The sequence below is a fragment of the Emys orbicularis genome, chromosome 14 (assembly GCF_028017835.1).
Source record: "Emys orbicularis isolate rEmyOrb1 chromosome 14, rEmyOrb1.hap1, whole genome shotgun sequence".
NCBI lineage: Eukaryota > Metazoa > Chordata > Testudines > Emydidae > Emys > Emys orbicularis.
In genome coordinates this window covers 41,511,100-41,527,399 of record NC_088696.1, presented here as the reverse complement: position 1 = coordinate 41,527,399, position 16,300 = coordinate 41,511,100, and the positions used below count along the sequence as shown (strand labels likewise).

Sequence of the window (16,300 nt, the reverse complement as noted above, 5' to 3'; positions counted from 1 at the left end):
GAACAAAAAGAAGCCTAACAATGCACAATGTGGCCATACTGCACAATTACCCGTCTGGAATTGCTTCTTTTCCAAACGTAGCACCAGTTGGTTGATGTATTGGCCAGGGACTTTGAGCATCAGACTGGGACACAGCAGGGTGGATGTCCCCCAGCCTGCCCCTGGGCCCAGTGAGGGGGAAATGCTGCCATCCTGAGGGAGTAGCAGGTCATGCTTCCCTTGCACAGGGGTAATGATGGACTGGGGGGAATCCAGTCTCGAGAGCCCAGCACTCACCCATGCGGCAGTCTCCTCCCGACATGTGCGGAGCTGTGAGATTCCTAAGCCAGGGGGCATTCCCCTGCCTGTTTCCCCCAGCAGCACAGGGCAGCATGAGCTGGTGTTTGATTTGCCTAGGTGGGGAGGAGCGGGTGTAGGACCTGCTCAGAGCAGGCTGGGAGCTCGACCGCCTTGCCCTGGCCCCATCAGTTACAGCTCCTCTGCATTCAGCTCCTTTACACAACTGTGGTTTTGCTGCTGCTTTTGCAACCAGTGCACCAGCTCTTCTGCCATTTCCCTTTCCTGAAGCCACCACCCCAGCCCCCCAACAGCAGGGCCCCAGCAGCCGAAAATTGTAACAGAGCCCCCTCCACCACATGCCTCAGCAGCTACATTCTCCATTTAGGGGTCATCTCCCCCCCACACACACACTTTCTGCCCGCCGGCACAGGGCCCTGCCCGCTCCCATTCTCAGGGCACAAGACTGGAGATTTACAAAAACCCAGGGGGCAGATTCCAATCCCGCACCTACCCCTGGGCTGCTTGCCCTGCAGGCTGGGCAGCAGGAACCACTCACACTCCGCGCCCGGCTAGTTTATTAAGCTGTGGGGCAGTTTGGTGCTGTGGAAGGGACTCGCATTGACTGTGTGGCAGCACCCCCACCAAGTCAGCTTGGGGGCTGTGTGGCTGACATGCTGGTGCCTTAGCACTGCCTGCAATGGGGAGTCACCCATGGGGCAGGGGAACGAAACGGCCACACACCCAGCGCAAAGGCCACCAGCCACCATGGCTGAGAGGGGCTGGACTCTGCCACTGGGAAGGGAAAGTCTCCATCTCACACTCATCTCCTGCAGCCTCTAGTGGAGCTCACGGGTTCCTGCACTGCCTGAAGCCTTCTTCCCCATCGTTACCAGCTAGCCCCGGTGGGAGCCCGCCGAGGGCACTGTGGTCCAGGGCTTGCACGTCACGCTCCCCCTGCCTCCAGCAGCAAGACTGGTCTAGCTTCAGCAGACCGCACATGCCCACAAAGGCCTGGCCCAGCTTTCCCCAGACTTACAGGCTTTTAGCTGCTCCTCTGCCGCCAGGAGTTTCTTCTTTCCTCCATGGCCCATTGCAAGGCAGCAGCAGCAACCACAGACAGTCCCAGACAGGAGGTCAAATCCTCAGCTGTGGGGACAGGCTGGGAACAGCTGGAGGCATCCCTGCCTCCCCCTATGCAGCAGGCAGGTGGGGGAGCACAGCGCTGCTGACAAGCTGTACCCAGCCAAGGGACTCACCCTGGCCAGGGCCAGCGAAGCCGGCTCCCTGGCTGGCTTGCGCAACTGGAGGGCAGCAGCATCTGGTACCACATGTGCATACGGCTGGAGCACCAAGGAGCATGAAAGGTGCAGGCTACCCAGGCCCTGCCTCCCAGCACAGACCCAGCAGGCTCCCCCCTCAGCTCCCACCTGCCAGCCAGGCATTCCCCAGCCCGGGCACTGCCAATGCCCAACACTCTACCCACGCAGCCGGCTGAACCCTCCCCAGCTGCCCACACAGCCCAAAGCAGCCCTCCCCCTCTCACACACCTCTCGCACACAATACCCACAAAACCCTTTATTTAAAAGCTGTCCAACACACCCCCAGAAGGGTTCCCACGCTCCCCACCCCCTCCCCCCAGTGCCAGCTCCCTGCCAGGCCTGGTTACCCTGCCCCTTTGCTAGTCTTGGCCTACCAAGCATCCCTAGCTCAGGGCTGCCCCCCGTCCCAGGCACACGGCCTTTGGCAGAGGGCTGCAGGGGAGCGGTGGCCAGGCCAGAGGAGCGCCATGTAGAGGCCCAGCCTGGGCTGGCAGGGAGCTGGCTCTCAGGCCCGGCTGTGTCGCAACCCCCCCAGCAGGGGCAGCTGGGATGCTGCAGGGTTATGCTCAGACTCTCCCGATCTCCCTCTGAACGCCCCGTGGCTCCCAGCTCCAACCTGGGAGGAAGGTGGCCGGAGAGGGGGTGCCGGGCAGAGGCTGCTCCTGCTTTGTCCTACAAACCATCACTCCATGTCAGCGAGAGGCCAGTAAGCCCAGCCACGCTGAGCAGCACCAGGCCTGCCGCTTTCCAAGCAACGCTGCACAGAAGGTGCCATTGTCCAGTCTGCCCCTCAGGAGCCCCCCACCGGGCAGAGGCTGGGGCACTGCCTTGAAGCCAATGGCCCCTGGCAGCACCCCTCGGGTTCGTTTGCTGTTGTCACCCACAAGGGCCCAGCTGCCCTCTGCCTGGGGCCAGCTTGGCTGGGCGGCGTCGGGCTGGGCTCTGGGAATCCCCAACGCAGGAGCTGCTGCAGCAGCCAGTGGAAGCAGATTGAGTTTGGTTTCCCTCCCCCCCCCAACCCACGGAGCGGAGTGACCGGGAGCCCCCACAGGAGGGTGGCAGATCCACACACAGCACAACACCCCCCCTCTCAGGAGTCCAGCTTGATGAAGACCTTGGGCCGGGAGAAGATTTTGAGGGCCTCATCGATCTGCGACAGCTTCTTCTCCAGCTCCGCCCGCCTCTTCTGAATGCTCAGGGTGTCGGCCCGCACCGGCAGCATCACAAGGTCCTTCACCAGCTGCTCCTGGCCTGCGGACGGAAAGGGGGCTGGTGAGAGGGGGCACGGCCAGGCCTCTCCTGCTCTGCCACTAAGCACTGGTTCTCACTCCCCAGAGATCAGCTAACTAGACATTATGCGATCCCATGGGGCAGCTCATAGACTCATAGACTTTAAGGTCAGAAGGGACCAATATGGTCATCTAGTCTGACCTCCCGCATGATGCAGGCCACAAAAGCTGCCCCACCCACAACAGAATCTTCCAGCCTGCGACCCCTGCCCTATGCTGCGGAGGAAGGCGAAAAACCTCCAGGGCCTTTGCCAATCTACCCTGGAGGAAAATTCCTTCCCGACCCCAAATATGGCGATCAGCAGAACCCCGAGCATACAGGCAAGATTCTACAGCCGGACCCCCATTTTACCCGCAATGGCACGTTAATGCCTAATTGACTAAAATCACGTTATCCCTTCAAACCATTCCCTCCATAAACTTATCAAGCCTAATCTTGAAAAGCTGATCGTGCTCCAGTCACCATGAAGACCCATGTGCACAGAGGCAGCACGTCACAGCGGGGAAGAAGCCGCCCTGCACTAAGTGAGACCCACCCTGGGATATTGTGTCCCGCTCTGGGCATCGCACTGCAGCAGGCCCTTCCGCTGGGGGCAGATGGGGCAGCGTGACTAGGCTGTGACTGGGGCAGGGTTGGAAGTCCGTGACTGTCCGGGGGCTTGGCATGCGGGGGGAGACTGGCACTGTGAGGTCGCCAACTCAGTGGATTCTAGAAGAGCGACACCCCGTGGCCAAGGCTAGTGCTGCAGTAAGCAGAGCTGTCCCGTCACAGCATGTGCCACTGCAGAGCAGCACTGGCTTCTCTCTCTCCGCCCATCTGGGGAGCCTCTCCAGCAGGAGCCAGCGGTTCTCCTCCCCTTACTCTGCTGCAGGTTGTTCAGGGTTGCCAGCCGCTCGCTCTCTGGCATCATGGTGTGACCCGGTGGCATGTCAGGGTCGGGCAGGTTCCGCTGCCGTTCCTCCATCTCCCTGCGCCAGTGATCCTTCCGCTCCAGCAGGCTGCCGAGGGAGAAGGAGGGTGGTGAGGGGCGGGATCCAGGCAGGGCCAGACGCCTGGGGGCAAGAGGCTCAGACGGGACGAGCAGAGGGGAAAGGGATGGATGCCAGGCTCACAGATACTTGACTTGTCACCCTACTCAGTGACCGACAGCCCCGGAGACCACGGGCCTGACACAGCACGGGCAGTGCAGGCTTCCCACACATCAAGGTGCCCACAAAGGGCCTGGGCCTGATCTGGAGGAATCAGCCCCGTGGCGTCTCCACACAGCCCTAGGCCCGTCCGGGGCTCAGCAGTGCGCCACAGGGTGCTTCCGGGCCGTGCAGGGCTTGACCACACGCACCAAACTCACTGCCCATGGGGCACCGGGCAGCAAAGTCCTGAGCTGGATCTGGCCCAATGTCAGAGCAAGAGGTTCTGTCTCCCATTCCCAGCCGAGCCAGCCCACCCCTCTGCCCCCCTCCAGCCGTACAATACAGAAACCATCCAAGCCGCTGGCCTGGGTCGAGCGAGGCAGGGAGGGGGAGCTTTGCTCTGTCCCCTACGGGTGTCGCTCGGGAGTCCCCACCAGCCGTTGTGGGACATGCTCGGCACTTAGGGGAAGTGACTCAGGCACCGAGGAGCCTTTCAATGAGTCTGAGGCTCCTAAGTCACTTTGGCACCCATTCCCAGCAGGGCTGAGCACCAGCAAGTCAACTGGAGCACCTGACACTCAGCAGCTCCACTGCGCAGAGCCAGTAGGCCGCACAGCCCAGCCTTCCCTGGCCCCGCATGCAGCAGCTTCGTCGGGGATTTCATTTGACCCTCTTGGGCCAAGCTCATTGCAACTGCGCTGACCCCGGGAGCTCACTACGCAGAGCAGCAAAGGAGGACGCTGCTGCAAGAGAAGCCGCTGCCGTCCCACGCACGGAGCAGGAAGTGGGTTCAGGCTTGTTTGTGACAGAGGCGCTGGCTGGGCAGGAGCCTACGTACTACTGGGGCACGTGGCCCTTCTGCTTGGCGTTGTACTCCTCCTGCTCCCGGTGCTTCTGCTCCAGCGCCTCGGCCAGCGACTGCAGCGAGCGCGAGCGCCGCATGGGGGCCCGTTTGGCAGTGCGGGCGTTGTGGCTTACGAAGTCGACGCTGGTGCCTTCTACCTGGATCTGGAAGGAAAGGGGGCAGCGTGAGAGGTCAGGCAGCAGTGACCCCCATGCACAGCATGGTGCCTTCTGAGGCTGGAGTGAAGGAACCTGTGCCGAGCAAGAGGCAGGACGATTCTGGAGCGCCAGGAGCCAGCGAGCAGGGCGTGCAGTCCCTCACCTTGGCATCAGTGCGCTGTGCTCCTGCAGCCTCAGTGTCGGTCACCACTCTCGTTTTGGCAGGGCTGGGCGACAGCGAACGGCGTGGCTGGACCCCAGAGCCGCAGCGGGAATATGCCCGGAGGAATTTCTGAGACTCCGGGTTGGGCGGGGGAGAGCTCTCCTGCAAAAGGCAAAGAGAGAGACATTACTGCCAGGACAGGGCAAACCACACGGCAAAGCCCCTCAGAGCCCAGGATCACCCAGGAGTGCCATGGCAGATGGGCGACCCCAGGCCCTGCTGCGGCATGCCAGGGAAGGTCTCCTCGAGGAGACAGCCAGGCAGGGAACTCAGCCAGCAGCGGAGACATGGAGCCAGATCCCGCCAGTGTAAATCTGCATTAGGCCATTGAATTCAATGGAGTGACACTGGAGTATGAGAGAGGAATCTGCAGGAGCAAACCCATGGGCTGCAGTGAATTTAGCACTCGACATACAGTGCGCTGAGTGCCCCAGACAGGCTAGGCTTCACACTGCAGCCGGCTGTGGTGGGGACTAGAATGCCTGTGTGACAAAGTGGGAATTTTCTCTAATCTTTTTATGATGCCGCTGCATGCCTCAGTTTCCCTCTGCACTTTGCATTGTCACCCAGTGGTTGCAACAAGGGCAACTAGGGCAGAGCGGGACTGAGGGGTGTGTGTCACTGGCTGAGGTGGGATGAATGGGGCATTAAAGGACTGGCTGACACCGACCCATATCAGTGGAGGATCCAGAACGACAATGGGAGCCCCAAGGGCCGAACGACTGACACCTAGCATGGGAAAGCTCCAGCTGGAACACGTGACCTCCGCGTGCGTCGTCAGGGAGGGGAGAAGTGGTGGCTTTTAGGGAGACTCAGCAGCTCTCTCCGGAGATGGAGACGGAATTAACAACAGCGTGGCTGGGTGGAGTGCGGGCGTGGCCAGGACGGACCATGTCAACCTTCACTTCTCTGTGCTGACCTAAGGAATTCTCCACAATAACCCCGGCTCTGCTGTGAAAAGGTTGCCCGGTGTCACTGCAAACACGCCCTGGGAGCGCTGCGCCCTGAAGGGGACAGTACAAGCCTCCCACAGGAGCCTGGAACGCGGCAGGGAGCCAGAGAGAGAGAGACAGGGGTCGCGGGTGCCAAGGGCCCAGTTTTGGAGGTCAAGGGCCTGTCCTGTGGAGCCGTGTGGGTCCTTGGGGCCCGGTGTGGCATAGACAGACCCTGTGAGTCAGTGACAGCCTGTTAAAATGCCGAGTGTCTGTAAGTCACACTGGGTGGGTCTGAGCCATTCGGAGCCATGACCCTTCCGACTGAGGGGCTGGGTCACGCTTCCCTTTCGATCTGGTTTCATGCATGAGACCAGCGACCCATCCTGCAGAGTGGGACAACACAGCTGCCATTAAATGCATGGCGTGGACTGGTCCGATTCCATAGGCGAGAGCAGCAGGCACAGACCACAGACCACAATGGCAGCTTTCTAGGCAGCGCCTCAGCGATGGCACCATCTAGCAGCGTCGGAATGTCCCGCTCGCCTCATGCCAACGAGCGCTGCCTCAGACCCCCTGCTGGAGCAGCCACCTGCCGAGGGGGGAGCGTCTGACCCCATCTCACGACAGCCACAGTGCAGAACCACAGCGGGGATCCCGCTTCTCCCCAACTTCCCCATCACACTTTAACCAGATGTTAGCCACCAGTCTCCTCGCCCGAGCCAGGTAGTCCCGCCCAGGACATGGCTCCGCTCTCTGCTCTCACAGCGGCATGGGAAGGGACACTTCCATCCCCTGTGCTACTGAGCAGGGCTCTGCAGATCTACACGTGGTCTCCCTGCAAACCCCAATCGAGGGCAGCCGGGGCAATGGCCCATGAAGGGCTACGGGGCAGTGCACAGGTACCTGCAACTTGGCCTTCACCTTGGACTCCACATTCTCATACTTCTGGGATTTCCACAAGGCCTTCATGGGTTTGGGCTGGCTGTGCTCCCGCACCAGCTCCTTCTCCTTGCATTTCCTCTGGATCTCCCTCATCCGCCTCACATTCTCCTTCTCGTGGTCCTTGGCCTCTTTCCCTGCATGCCCCGGGGAGAGACTGCTTTTACCAACAAACCCTCCCAAGCCATAAGTGGGTGCCCATGACCTTTGGCATCAGAGACCAAGGCCTCTGCTACCTAAGCTACTCCGTTCGCTGCAAGCAGCAGCAAGCCGTTACCCTCCCTGTGTACCAGCCACCAGGGGGCGATAGAATCATACCCACTGAGCCCCTTGTAAGCACACATAAGACATTGGCTTTTCTGGGGTGACTCAATTGTGCCATGACACAGAGCAACTCACTAGCACCCTCTGCTGCTGGCCCTCAGAGCGGTGCAGACAAGCATCACACAGCCGATCAGTGGAGCCAGACGACTCCCCCACTCACAGCAGGAGGTGGGGCTGGTTTGAATCCTAGCTCTCTAGTTTGGGATCATAGAATCATAGAATATCAGGGTTGGAAGGGACCTCAGGAGGTCATCTAGTCCAACCTCCTGCTTAAAGCAGGACCAACCCCAACTAAATCATCTCAGTCAGGGCTTTGTCAAGCCGGGCCTTAAAAACCTCTAAGGATAGAGAGTCCACCACTTCCTTAGGTAACCCATTCCAGTGCTTCACCACTCTCCTAGTGAAATAGTGTTTCCTAATATCCAACCTAGACCTCCCCAACTGCAACTTGAGACCATTGCTCCTTGTTCTGTCATCTGCTACCACTAGATCCATCCTCTTTGGAATCCCCCTTCAGATAGTTGAAAGCAGCTATCAAATCCCCCCTCATTCTTCTCTTCTGCACACTAAACAATCCCAGTTCCCTCAGCCTCTCCTCATAAGTCATGTGCTCCAGCCCCCTAATCATTTTTGTTGCCCTCCGCTGGACTCTTTCCAATTTTTCCACATCCTTCTTGTAGTGTGGGGCCCAAAACTGGACACAGTACTCCAGATGAGGCCTCACCAATGCCGAATAGAGGGGAATGATCACGTCCCTCGATCTGCTGGCAATGCCCCTACTTATACAGCCCAAAATGCCGTTAGCCTTCTTGGCAACAAGGGCACACTGTTGACTCATATCCAGCTTCTCGTCCACTGTAACCCCTAAGTCCTTTTCTGCAGAACTGCTGCCTAGCCACTTGGTCCCTAGTCTGTAGCAGTGCATAGGATTCTTCCGTCCTAAGTGCAGGACTCTGCACTTGTCCTTGTTAAACTTCATCAGATTTCTTTTGGCCCAATCCTCTAACTTGTCTAGGTCCCTCTGTATCCTATCTCTACCCTCCAGCGTATCTACCATTCCTTCCAGTTTAGTGTCATCTGCAAACTTGCTGAGGGTGCAGTCCACACCATCGTCCAGATCATTAATGGAGATATTGAACAAAACCAGCCCCAGGACCGACCCTTGGGGCACTTAAGATCAGCAAGGATTTCACTGTTAAGCCAAGCTGGTCGCCTGCCATATTTACTATTCTTTCTACACATCAGGATGGTTTGTTCCTGCAACCTCAATAAGGATTCTTTAAAATACAGCCAGCTCTCCTGGACTCCTTTCCCCCTCATGTTATTCTCCCAGGGGATCCTGCCCATCAGCCCTGAGGGAGTCAAAGTCTGCTTTTCTGAAGTCCAGGGTCCATATTCTGCTGCTCTCCTTTCTTCCTTGTGTCAGGATCCTGAACTCGACCATCTCATGGTCACTGCCTCCCCGGTTCCCATCCCAGGTTCCCATTTTGCTTCCCCTACTAATTCTTTCCTGTTTGTGAGCAGCAGGTCAGGAAGAGCTCTGCCCCTAGTTGGTTCTTCCAGCACTTGCATCAGGAAATTGTCCCCTACACTTTCCAAAAACTTCCTGGATTGTCTGTGCACTGCTGTATTGCTCTCCCAGCAGATATCGGGGTGATTGAAATTCCCCATGAGAACCAGGACCTGTGATCTAGTAACTTCTGTTAGTTGCCTGAAAAAAGCCTCATCCACCTCACCCCCCTGGTCTGGTGGTCTATAGCAGACCATGACATCACCCTTGTTGCTCACACTTCTAAACTTAATCCAGAAACTCCCAGGTTTTTCTGCAGTTTCATACCAGAGCTCTGAGCAGTGATACTGCTCTCTTATATACAATGCAACTCCCCAACCTTTTCTGCCCTGCCTGTCCTTCCTGAACCATTTATATCCATCCATGACAGTACTCCAGTCATGTGAGTTATCCCACCAAGTCTCTGTTATTCCAATCACATCATAATTCCTTGACTGTGCCAGGACTTCCAGTTCTCCCTGCTTGTTTCCCAGGCTTCTTGCATTTGTGTATAGGCACTTAAGATAATTCGCTGATCGTCCTGCTTTCTCAGTGTGAGGCAGGAGTCCTCCCCTCCTGCTCGTGCTTCCTCCCAGTATCCTACTTCCCCACTTCCCTCAGGGCTTTGGTCTCCTTCCCCCAGTGAACCTAGTTTAAAGCCCTCCTCACTAGGTTAGCCAGCCTGCTTGCAAAGATGCTCTTCTCTCTTTTCGTTAGGCGGAGCCCGTCTCTGCCTAGCACTCCTTCTTGGAACACCATCCATGCGGAGACTGTCCCTCCCCCTCCACTACCCGACAGCCCAGAGGGCTGGGCCAATGCTCTAGCTCAGTATCAAGCCACAAACACCCCAGCACCCAGGGAGAAAACTACTGCCAGTCACTCCTGCCCCAGGGGGAGGGTGGGATGGGGAACCACAGGCCTTCCCAGTGCGTATGGGACTGTCAACAGCAATGCCAGACTCTATGTCGGAGCCGACTGCCCTTCCCGCCTGAGGGCCAACCAGACTGATTCAGAAAGGTCCAGGGGCCACAATCGCTACTTTAGGGCAGATTCTCTGTCTTCAGCTCAGGTTGCAGAAATTACCCACAGACAGGGGAGTTCTCCACTGACATTGGGGACAGACAGCAGCTGGTGCACACTGCACTCTGGCTGTCCTCTGCGGGCACAAGTTAAAGCAGTCCCCAGGCTGCCGAGTTGGGGCAGCAAACAGGGGAGCCAGAACTGGGTCATAGATTCCAAGGCCAGCAGAGCCCTCCTTTGCAAGGCACTCCCCATGGCTGTTCTCGTTATCCATGCACCTGGATCATCACCTTGAATCTACTTGGCTCTTGGCCTCCATGACGTCTTGTTGCAGTGAGTTCCACAGGCTAATCGTTTTGTGTAAAAACCCACTGCCTTTCATCAGCTTTAAGTGTGCTGCCTCTCGATTTAACCACCATCCGCTCAACCTTGAGCCAGGGTAAACTGAAGTGCTCGATTTGCTCCCAGACCGCCCCGCAGCCTGTCCTCCACCAGCAGGTCTCCTCTCCACACTCCCTTCCTAGCCCCAGACAAAGGCCATGCTGCAGTCAGGGTGAGGCTATGACCTCAATAACCCCAGGGTCGGGACACTGCTCCCATTGCAGCACACCCAGAGCCGATCAGCCCCCAACAAACCCAACCCTTGGTTACCCGGTTGGAAATCCCCACCCTAAGGCCTTGCCACTGCATCCAATCAAAGTACTTGTCCTGCCCTTAGCCACGGGCCGCTCCAGCTGCTCAGTTGCACTTACTTTTCAGGGGCGGCTCCCTGTAGAGAGAGATCCCCTCCAGCTTCAGCAAGACCCCGACCGTCCCCTTCTGCCCCTTCTCCAGGATGGCCTGACCGTTGGGGCGGATACGCGGGGCAGGATGGGCAGGGCGGGCACTGTAGCAGGTGGGGTACAGGCTGGGATCTGGGGCTAAAGGGCCCGAGAGGAAGTCCAGCTTCAAGGCATTCCCTTCCAGCCTCCCTCGAGCTAGAGAGAGACAGCATGAGTCAAGATGTGCAGCACCGCCCCATCGCTTTCTCCCTCCACGCCCCAGGCTTGCTCCAGGCTAGCCCCATTCCGGCCAAGGCGGCCTCAGATGAGGCTGGAGAGCCCCCTGGCCTCCCCAGCCCACCTTCTCCTAACTTCCAACCCCTCTGCCCCTCATTGACGCTGCTCCTAACGTCAGCCTGGTCCTGGAGCCAATGGGAGCTGGGAGCACTCAGCATCTCAGAGGAGCCAAGCCCACTCCGTGCCCTTTGGAGCAGAGCGAGCCCGCTCTGCAGGAGCCCCCAGCCCCTGCCTGGACTTGAGGAAAGCCAGGTCAACGAACAGCCCTCTGGCCTGGCACCTCAACGGGCCACCATGCTGGCCCCATCCATGGATCCAGTGTGACTGTGCAGCAAAATGGGACTACGGAAGGGAGAACAAGCCGTCCGTGACTACGTAGGACCCCATCCATGCTGCATGCTCCACTGGCACTCACCTGATAGGGGGCGTTTGTAATAGTCTGGGAACAGCGTAGGGTCGGGAGGGATGGGTCCCGAGATCCTGGAAGGTCCCTCAGACATCTCGGCCACGGCTCTGCGGCTGCAATCGACAAGCGGACACCATTGGGAAAAGAAATCAGCTGGGTTTTTCCTGGGAATCATTTACCGGCCATGGTGAATATTTAAATACATCTGGGCTGCTGCTCCTCGCTGGAGACGCACCCAGCTAGGGAAAACACACACCCGCCCTCCAATCTGGACACTGACCAAGCTGCAGGCATCACTTGGGAACCCCCACCAGGCAGTGAGTGACCAGCATGACTCCCCCACGCAAAGCGTCCATGTTTGCTGCTGTACTCTGCCAAGCTAGGAGTGGATGACGGGATGTATCACTTGATAAATTGCCCTGTTCTGTTCATTCCCTCTGAAGCATCTGGCACTGGCTACTGTGGAAGACTGGATACTGGGCTAGATAGACCACTGGTCTGACCCAGTATGGCCGTTCTTATGGCATCTCCCCTTCGCCAGACGTCGCTTGGCTCACGCGCTGTCACCATGGGTCTGCTCTGCAGCGTGACTGTAAGAATGGCCCCGTCTCACTCCCCGGGAGTATCAGGGGCTGAGCTGCTCGCTGCAGGGACTGAGCTGGGTATGTGCTGCTTTGGGGAGCGAGAGGGTTTCTCTTGGGGCCCAATCAGCAGAACTGATGGCCGAGGTTCTCCAGCCACGGCCACCTCATGCTGCTGTGGGGCTTGGCCTGCTTTGTTCCACTGGAGGTTGCTTTGGCCCCTGCCGCAGCCCTGAGCTGGAAGCGTGCATTGTAGCTTAAAGCCTAAGCTCCCTCGAAGGCTGCAATACCAAACCCCACCCAACAGGAGCGCCCGGCACCCCCAAGAACAATGCATGAGCAGGAAAGTGCCCAGCCTGACCCTCAGATCCCACGGAGTGGACTGGCCTGCCTGCTTAGTGATCAGTTAGGCAGATTTGCTGCAGCCTGACTTGGTCAAACATTGGCCTGTGATGCCACTTGCACGGTCACTCTTCAGCAGGCGCGCCGCCAGCTTTTCTGCCGCCCTAGGCGGCGGAAGGTCCCACCCCGAAATGCCGCCCCCCACAGAGGCGGCGGAAGGTCCCGCCGCCGAAATACCACCGCGGTCGCCGCCCCCCAAATTGTAGCGCCCTAGGCGACTGCCTATGTCGCCTAATGGGTTGCGCAGGCCCTGCTCTTCAGGGCAGAACCTCATTTTGCACCCTGGTCACAACCGCACCTGCTGGTTCGGTCCTTTAGTCACCTGATAGCCGGGCAGGCATTAGATCTCCGACCCGGGAGCAGCCAGCACCTCTCCCCTTGCAGCGCCGAAGGAAGCCTTTCAGAGAGCCCCCTATCACCAGGGGACACGCGCTCACTCTCACTCAGAAAATCATCATAAAACTGGGCCAGGCCCTGAGCCAAGCTGAGCACATCAACTCCCTGGGACTTTGGGACAGGATCAGGCCCCACGTTTGGAAGGCTCAACAACTGTCACAGGCAGGCGAGCGCTCCAGCGGGACTGCGGTGTGATGTGCGGGAGCAGGGAGAGCACAGTGGCGCTGCAGGGACAGACAGGGGCCTCAATTCCATTTACAAGCCAATGAATTATTGATACCGAGCGGGATAAGAAAGCCTCTGACGCTAACGGCTAATCCGCCTAAGCCTGCCGTCATGGAGGTACAGCTCTTACTGGAATGAGAGCCATTAGCAAAGAGCTAATTATTCCCCCCCCAGGGACTAATGCAGCGGTGACAAATGCGGTGACAGTTACATGTCAGTAAGAGAGCATAAGGGCTTGTTGACACATGGAGCTATTCTGGACCAGCTCCAGCTGTGGACACTCCTACTCTGGAATAAGAGCGCCTTGTCCCGGCTTCGCTTGATCCACTTTCAAAACCTTGGCCCATGAGGTCTCACTGTCAGCCTTTCCTGTCCTGGCAAGGTCACTCGTTCGAGCTAGTCCCTGTCCCACAAGAAAGCCACCAGCAGCGCAACATGCACACAGGCAGAGCAAAGCCAAGGCAGCTGCGCGCCGTTATCAGCTGAGCCCTGTGGATATCAGCGAGAGAGATCACGCAGCATCAATAGAAAATTTGTCTCAGAGATTAACACAAAAGAACCGTGAGCAGAAGTACATTTATAGCCTATTATGAAAGACAAAATGCAGTGGATTTTGGAGTTCACTGGCCCCGAAGCCGGGAGGGAGCCATGATTCAATTGGAGGGCTGTGATAGCAGCAGCAGGGCCTCCCAAGTGAATTCAAAGGCCCATTTCAGACCTATCCCATCTTTCTTTTCTATTCTCTCTCAATAGGATTAAAATAGCTGGAGCATTCACTGTGCCTGGCCTTGCTGTGCAAATAGTCTTCCAAATGAGGCAGGGTGACTTCCACTGCCTGGAATGCCTCCTGGGCTAGTGGCAGATCGGAGAGGGAAGGGGCAGCAGAGTGCCACTTGCAGCTGCTGGCATTCCCCTGGGGGGACACGGCAGATTCAGAGCCAGCAGGGAGGGCGCTGTACATCACAGGAATCTGAGCCTGCTCCCGTCCACATCAGTAGCTGACATTTCCCCAACTTCAGCGACAGCGGGAGCAGGCCCGAGGCCGGCAGAAAGCAGCTCTGGGGCAAGGGAGGTGGCAGGAAAAGCAGTTAGCAGGAGAGGTGGGATGGGAGCCCACCTTCCCCTGCCAACGGGGGCTTTCCCGACCCCTAAGTTATATCTGATATGCAATTTGCTTCACGGCTCAGAGCCCCCATGTGTACAATTCCCCGCTGGCTGCTCCATGCAGAGAGCAACCAGACAGAGCAGGCCTCTGCCTTTAACCCCTTCCTGTTGGAAGTCGGTGCTGGTGAGAGCTGTCCACTGCAGCCATGGAGACTGCAGGCCTCACTGTACCCTCTGCCCTGCCACTGGACCTCCAAGGCCTGTTTGCAGAAAGGCTGAGGAGCGGCCAATTGTGCCCAATTGGCTTTTGCATGGGGACACCTGTTCCCTAGGAGCTGGGCAGGTCTCCACGCTTCCCATAGGAACAAAGCCAGCTTAGCAGTTATGTTCTTTCCAACGAGCAGAAATGACACCCTGCAGCACCAGCCTAGAACAGGAGGTAAACGTTGCTCTCTTCCCAAAGGGATGGTAGGAGGGTACTCGGGTACCTCTCTGAGGAGGCTGGGGAGGCAGCAGTGTCCTCTCAATGCTCCAAGGACAAGGAGATTGTGCGTTCTGTGGCCAGAGCAGGCAGCATAACGTAGTGGGGCTACATCAAGGTCTGCAGCTCCCTCAGCCTTAACACAGGGTGCATGGACCGTGCAGAGATTACAGGACCCAGCATGCAATGTTCCAGCCACTTGGATGAAGATGGAGCATTGCATGCTGGGATCTGTAGAGGCCACACCTCTCCTATAACAGACATGGGAAGGGGATGCAGCTCTCCACTGGGCAAAGTTTGGGTGTCCCAGAGATCACGTTTCTCGGGATCTTTACCTTGTACTTCACAGATGACAGGAGGAGAGAGATGTCAGGCAGCAGCCAGAGGACTCGGCACCTCAGAGCTGTGTGTATCAGCCAATGGTTCCCACAGACCGTCCACCTGGAAACGATGCAACGAAAAGCACTTGTACACAGCAGCTCGGATCAGCCGGAGATCACACAGCACTTTGCAAAGGTGGAGGCAATTATCCTCATTCCACTGATTCAGGGTGTGAGCCACTGAAGCCCTGAAAAGCCCAAGATCCTGCTACTGGAGAGGTCAGCCAGCTGCCCCACATCTCACTGAACAGCCAACGTTGCTGGCTTTCAGCCATACAAAAGAAGAAGACAGCTAGTTAAATATAGTTGGGTTGGAATCAGCTCTCATTTGTAGTCCCCACCTTGGGGCGGGGGGGGGGGGGGGGAGGAGGGAGAGAGAGAGAAACCAGTGGCCTCCCCTGCCCCCAATTTCCCAGGTGCAGTGGGAGGGTTGGGTTTAACCCTATCCTAGAGGAAATTCCAGCAGGCTCCATTAGAATGATTCTCAACTAGCTTCTGGTGGTTTCTCCTGGAGCACCACATAGCTCTGGTCCCCTAGATGGCCAACCAGAACCAACAGGAACCAAGCTGAAAATTTTCAAATGAGATTTCAGCTAAGGTTACAACATCACCCTCTCCGAGCACTGGGCACAAAGGGTACGTCTGCACAGGAGCTGGACGTTCTCATTTCCATACCGAGTAGGGTGACCAGATGTCCCAATTTTATAGGGACAGTCCCGATATTTGGGCTGTCTTATATAGGTACCTATTACCCCCACCCCCTTTCCCGATTTTTCACACTTCCTGTCTGGTCACCCTAATACCGAGGGTCTCCGACAGGATGGTACTTGGGGTGATTTGCCCCTCCTGCTGCTACACTTCTATTTTAGGCATGCTAGCTCAATCATGGCTAGCGCGGACACGTCTCCCCAAGCTGGAATTTACATCTTCCAGCTCCAGGGCAGGCATACCCTAAGCCAGTGGTCCCCAAACTGTGGGGCATGCCCCCAAGGGGGAGGTGGAAGAACACTGGGAGGGCACAGCAGGCCCGGGCCAGCCCCCACCGGAGGGGAGGGTCGTCACCCAGCCCTGCTCTACCCCCAGCTCCGCTCCCCAGCTATGGCCCCAGCCTTGGCCCCTGGCCACCAGCCTGGCCGTAGCTTTGCTCCCAGTTGCCGGACACAGCCCAGCCTCAGCTCCACTCCCGGCCCCGGCTCCAACCCCACCTCCAGCCTCGCCCCAGGGCCCAGACCCACCTCAGCCGTGGCCCCAGCCTCA

General features: G+C 57.8%; 1 protein-coding gene across 1 annotated transcript; it reads right to left on the bottom strand.

Annotated features, from left to right (window-relative positions):
- Positions 1-2,688: 2,688 nt before the first annotated feature.
- On the bottom strand, positions 2,689-15,073 carry ENKD1 (enkurin domain containing 1). The gene is made up of 8 exons (XM_065416819.1): positions 14,999-15,073; positions 11,484-11,587; positions 10,763-10,987; positions 7,082-7,254; positions 5,184-5,345; positions 4,857-5,026; positions 3,750-3,886; positions 2,689-2,849 (listed from the first exon to the last, which is right to left on the bottom strand). The coding sequence occupies exons 2-8, from the start codon at positions 11,566-11,568 to the stop codon at positions 2,689-2,691; spliced, it is 1,113 nt and encodes a 370-aa protein (XP_065272891.1). The 5' UTR covers positions 11,569-11,587; positions 14,999-15,073.
- Positions 15,074-16,300: the final 1,227 nt, after the last annotated feature.

Bases quoted from the DNA above. Each gene is read 5' to 3' on its own strand.
- ENKD1 (XM_065416819.1), bottom strand. From the start codon at position 11,568: ATGTCTGAGGGACCTTCCAGGATCTCGGGACCCATCCCTCCCGACCCT. The intron at 5,346-7,081 runs GTACCTGTGCAC...TGCCTTTTGCAG, and splicing joins AGGTGAAGGCCAAGTTGCAG to GAGAGCTCTCCCCCGCCCAA. The intron at 3,887-4,856 runs GTACGTAGGCTC...CTCCCTCGGCAG, and splicing joins AAGGGCCACGTGCCCCAGTA to CCTGCTGGAGCGGAAGGATC.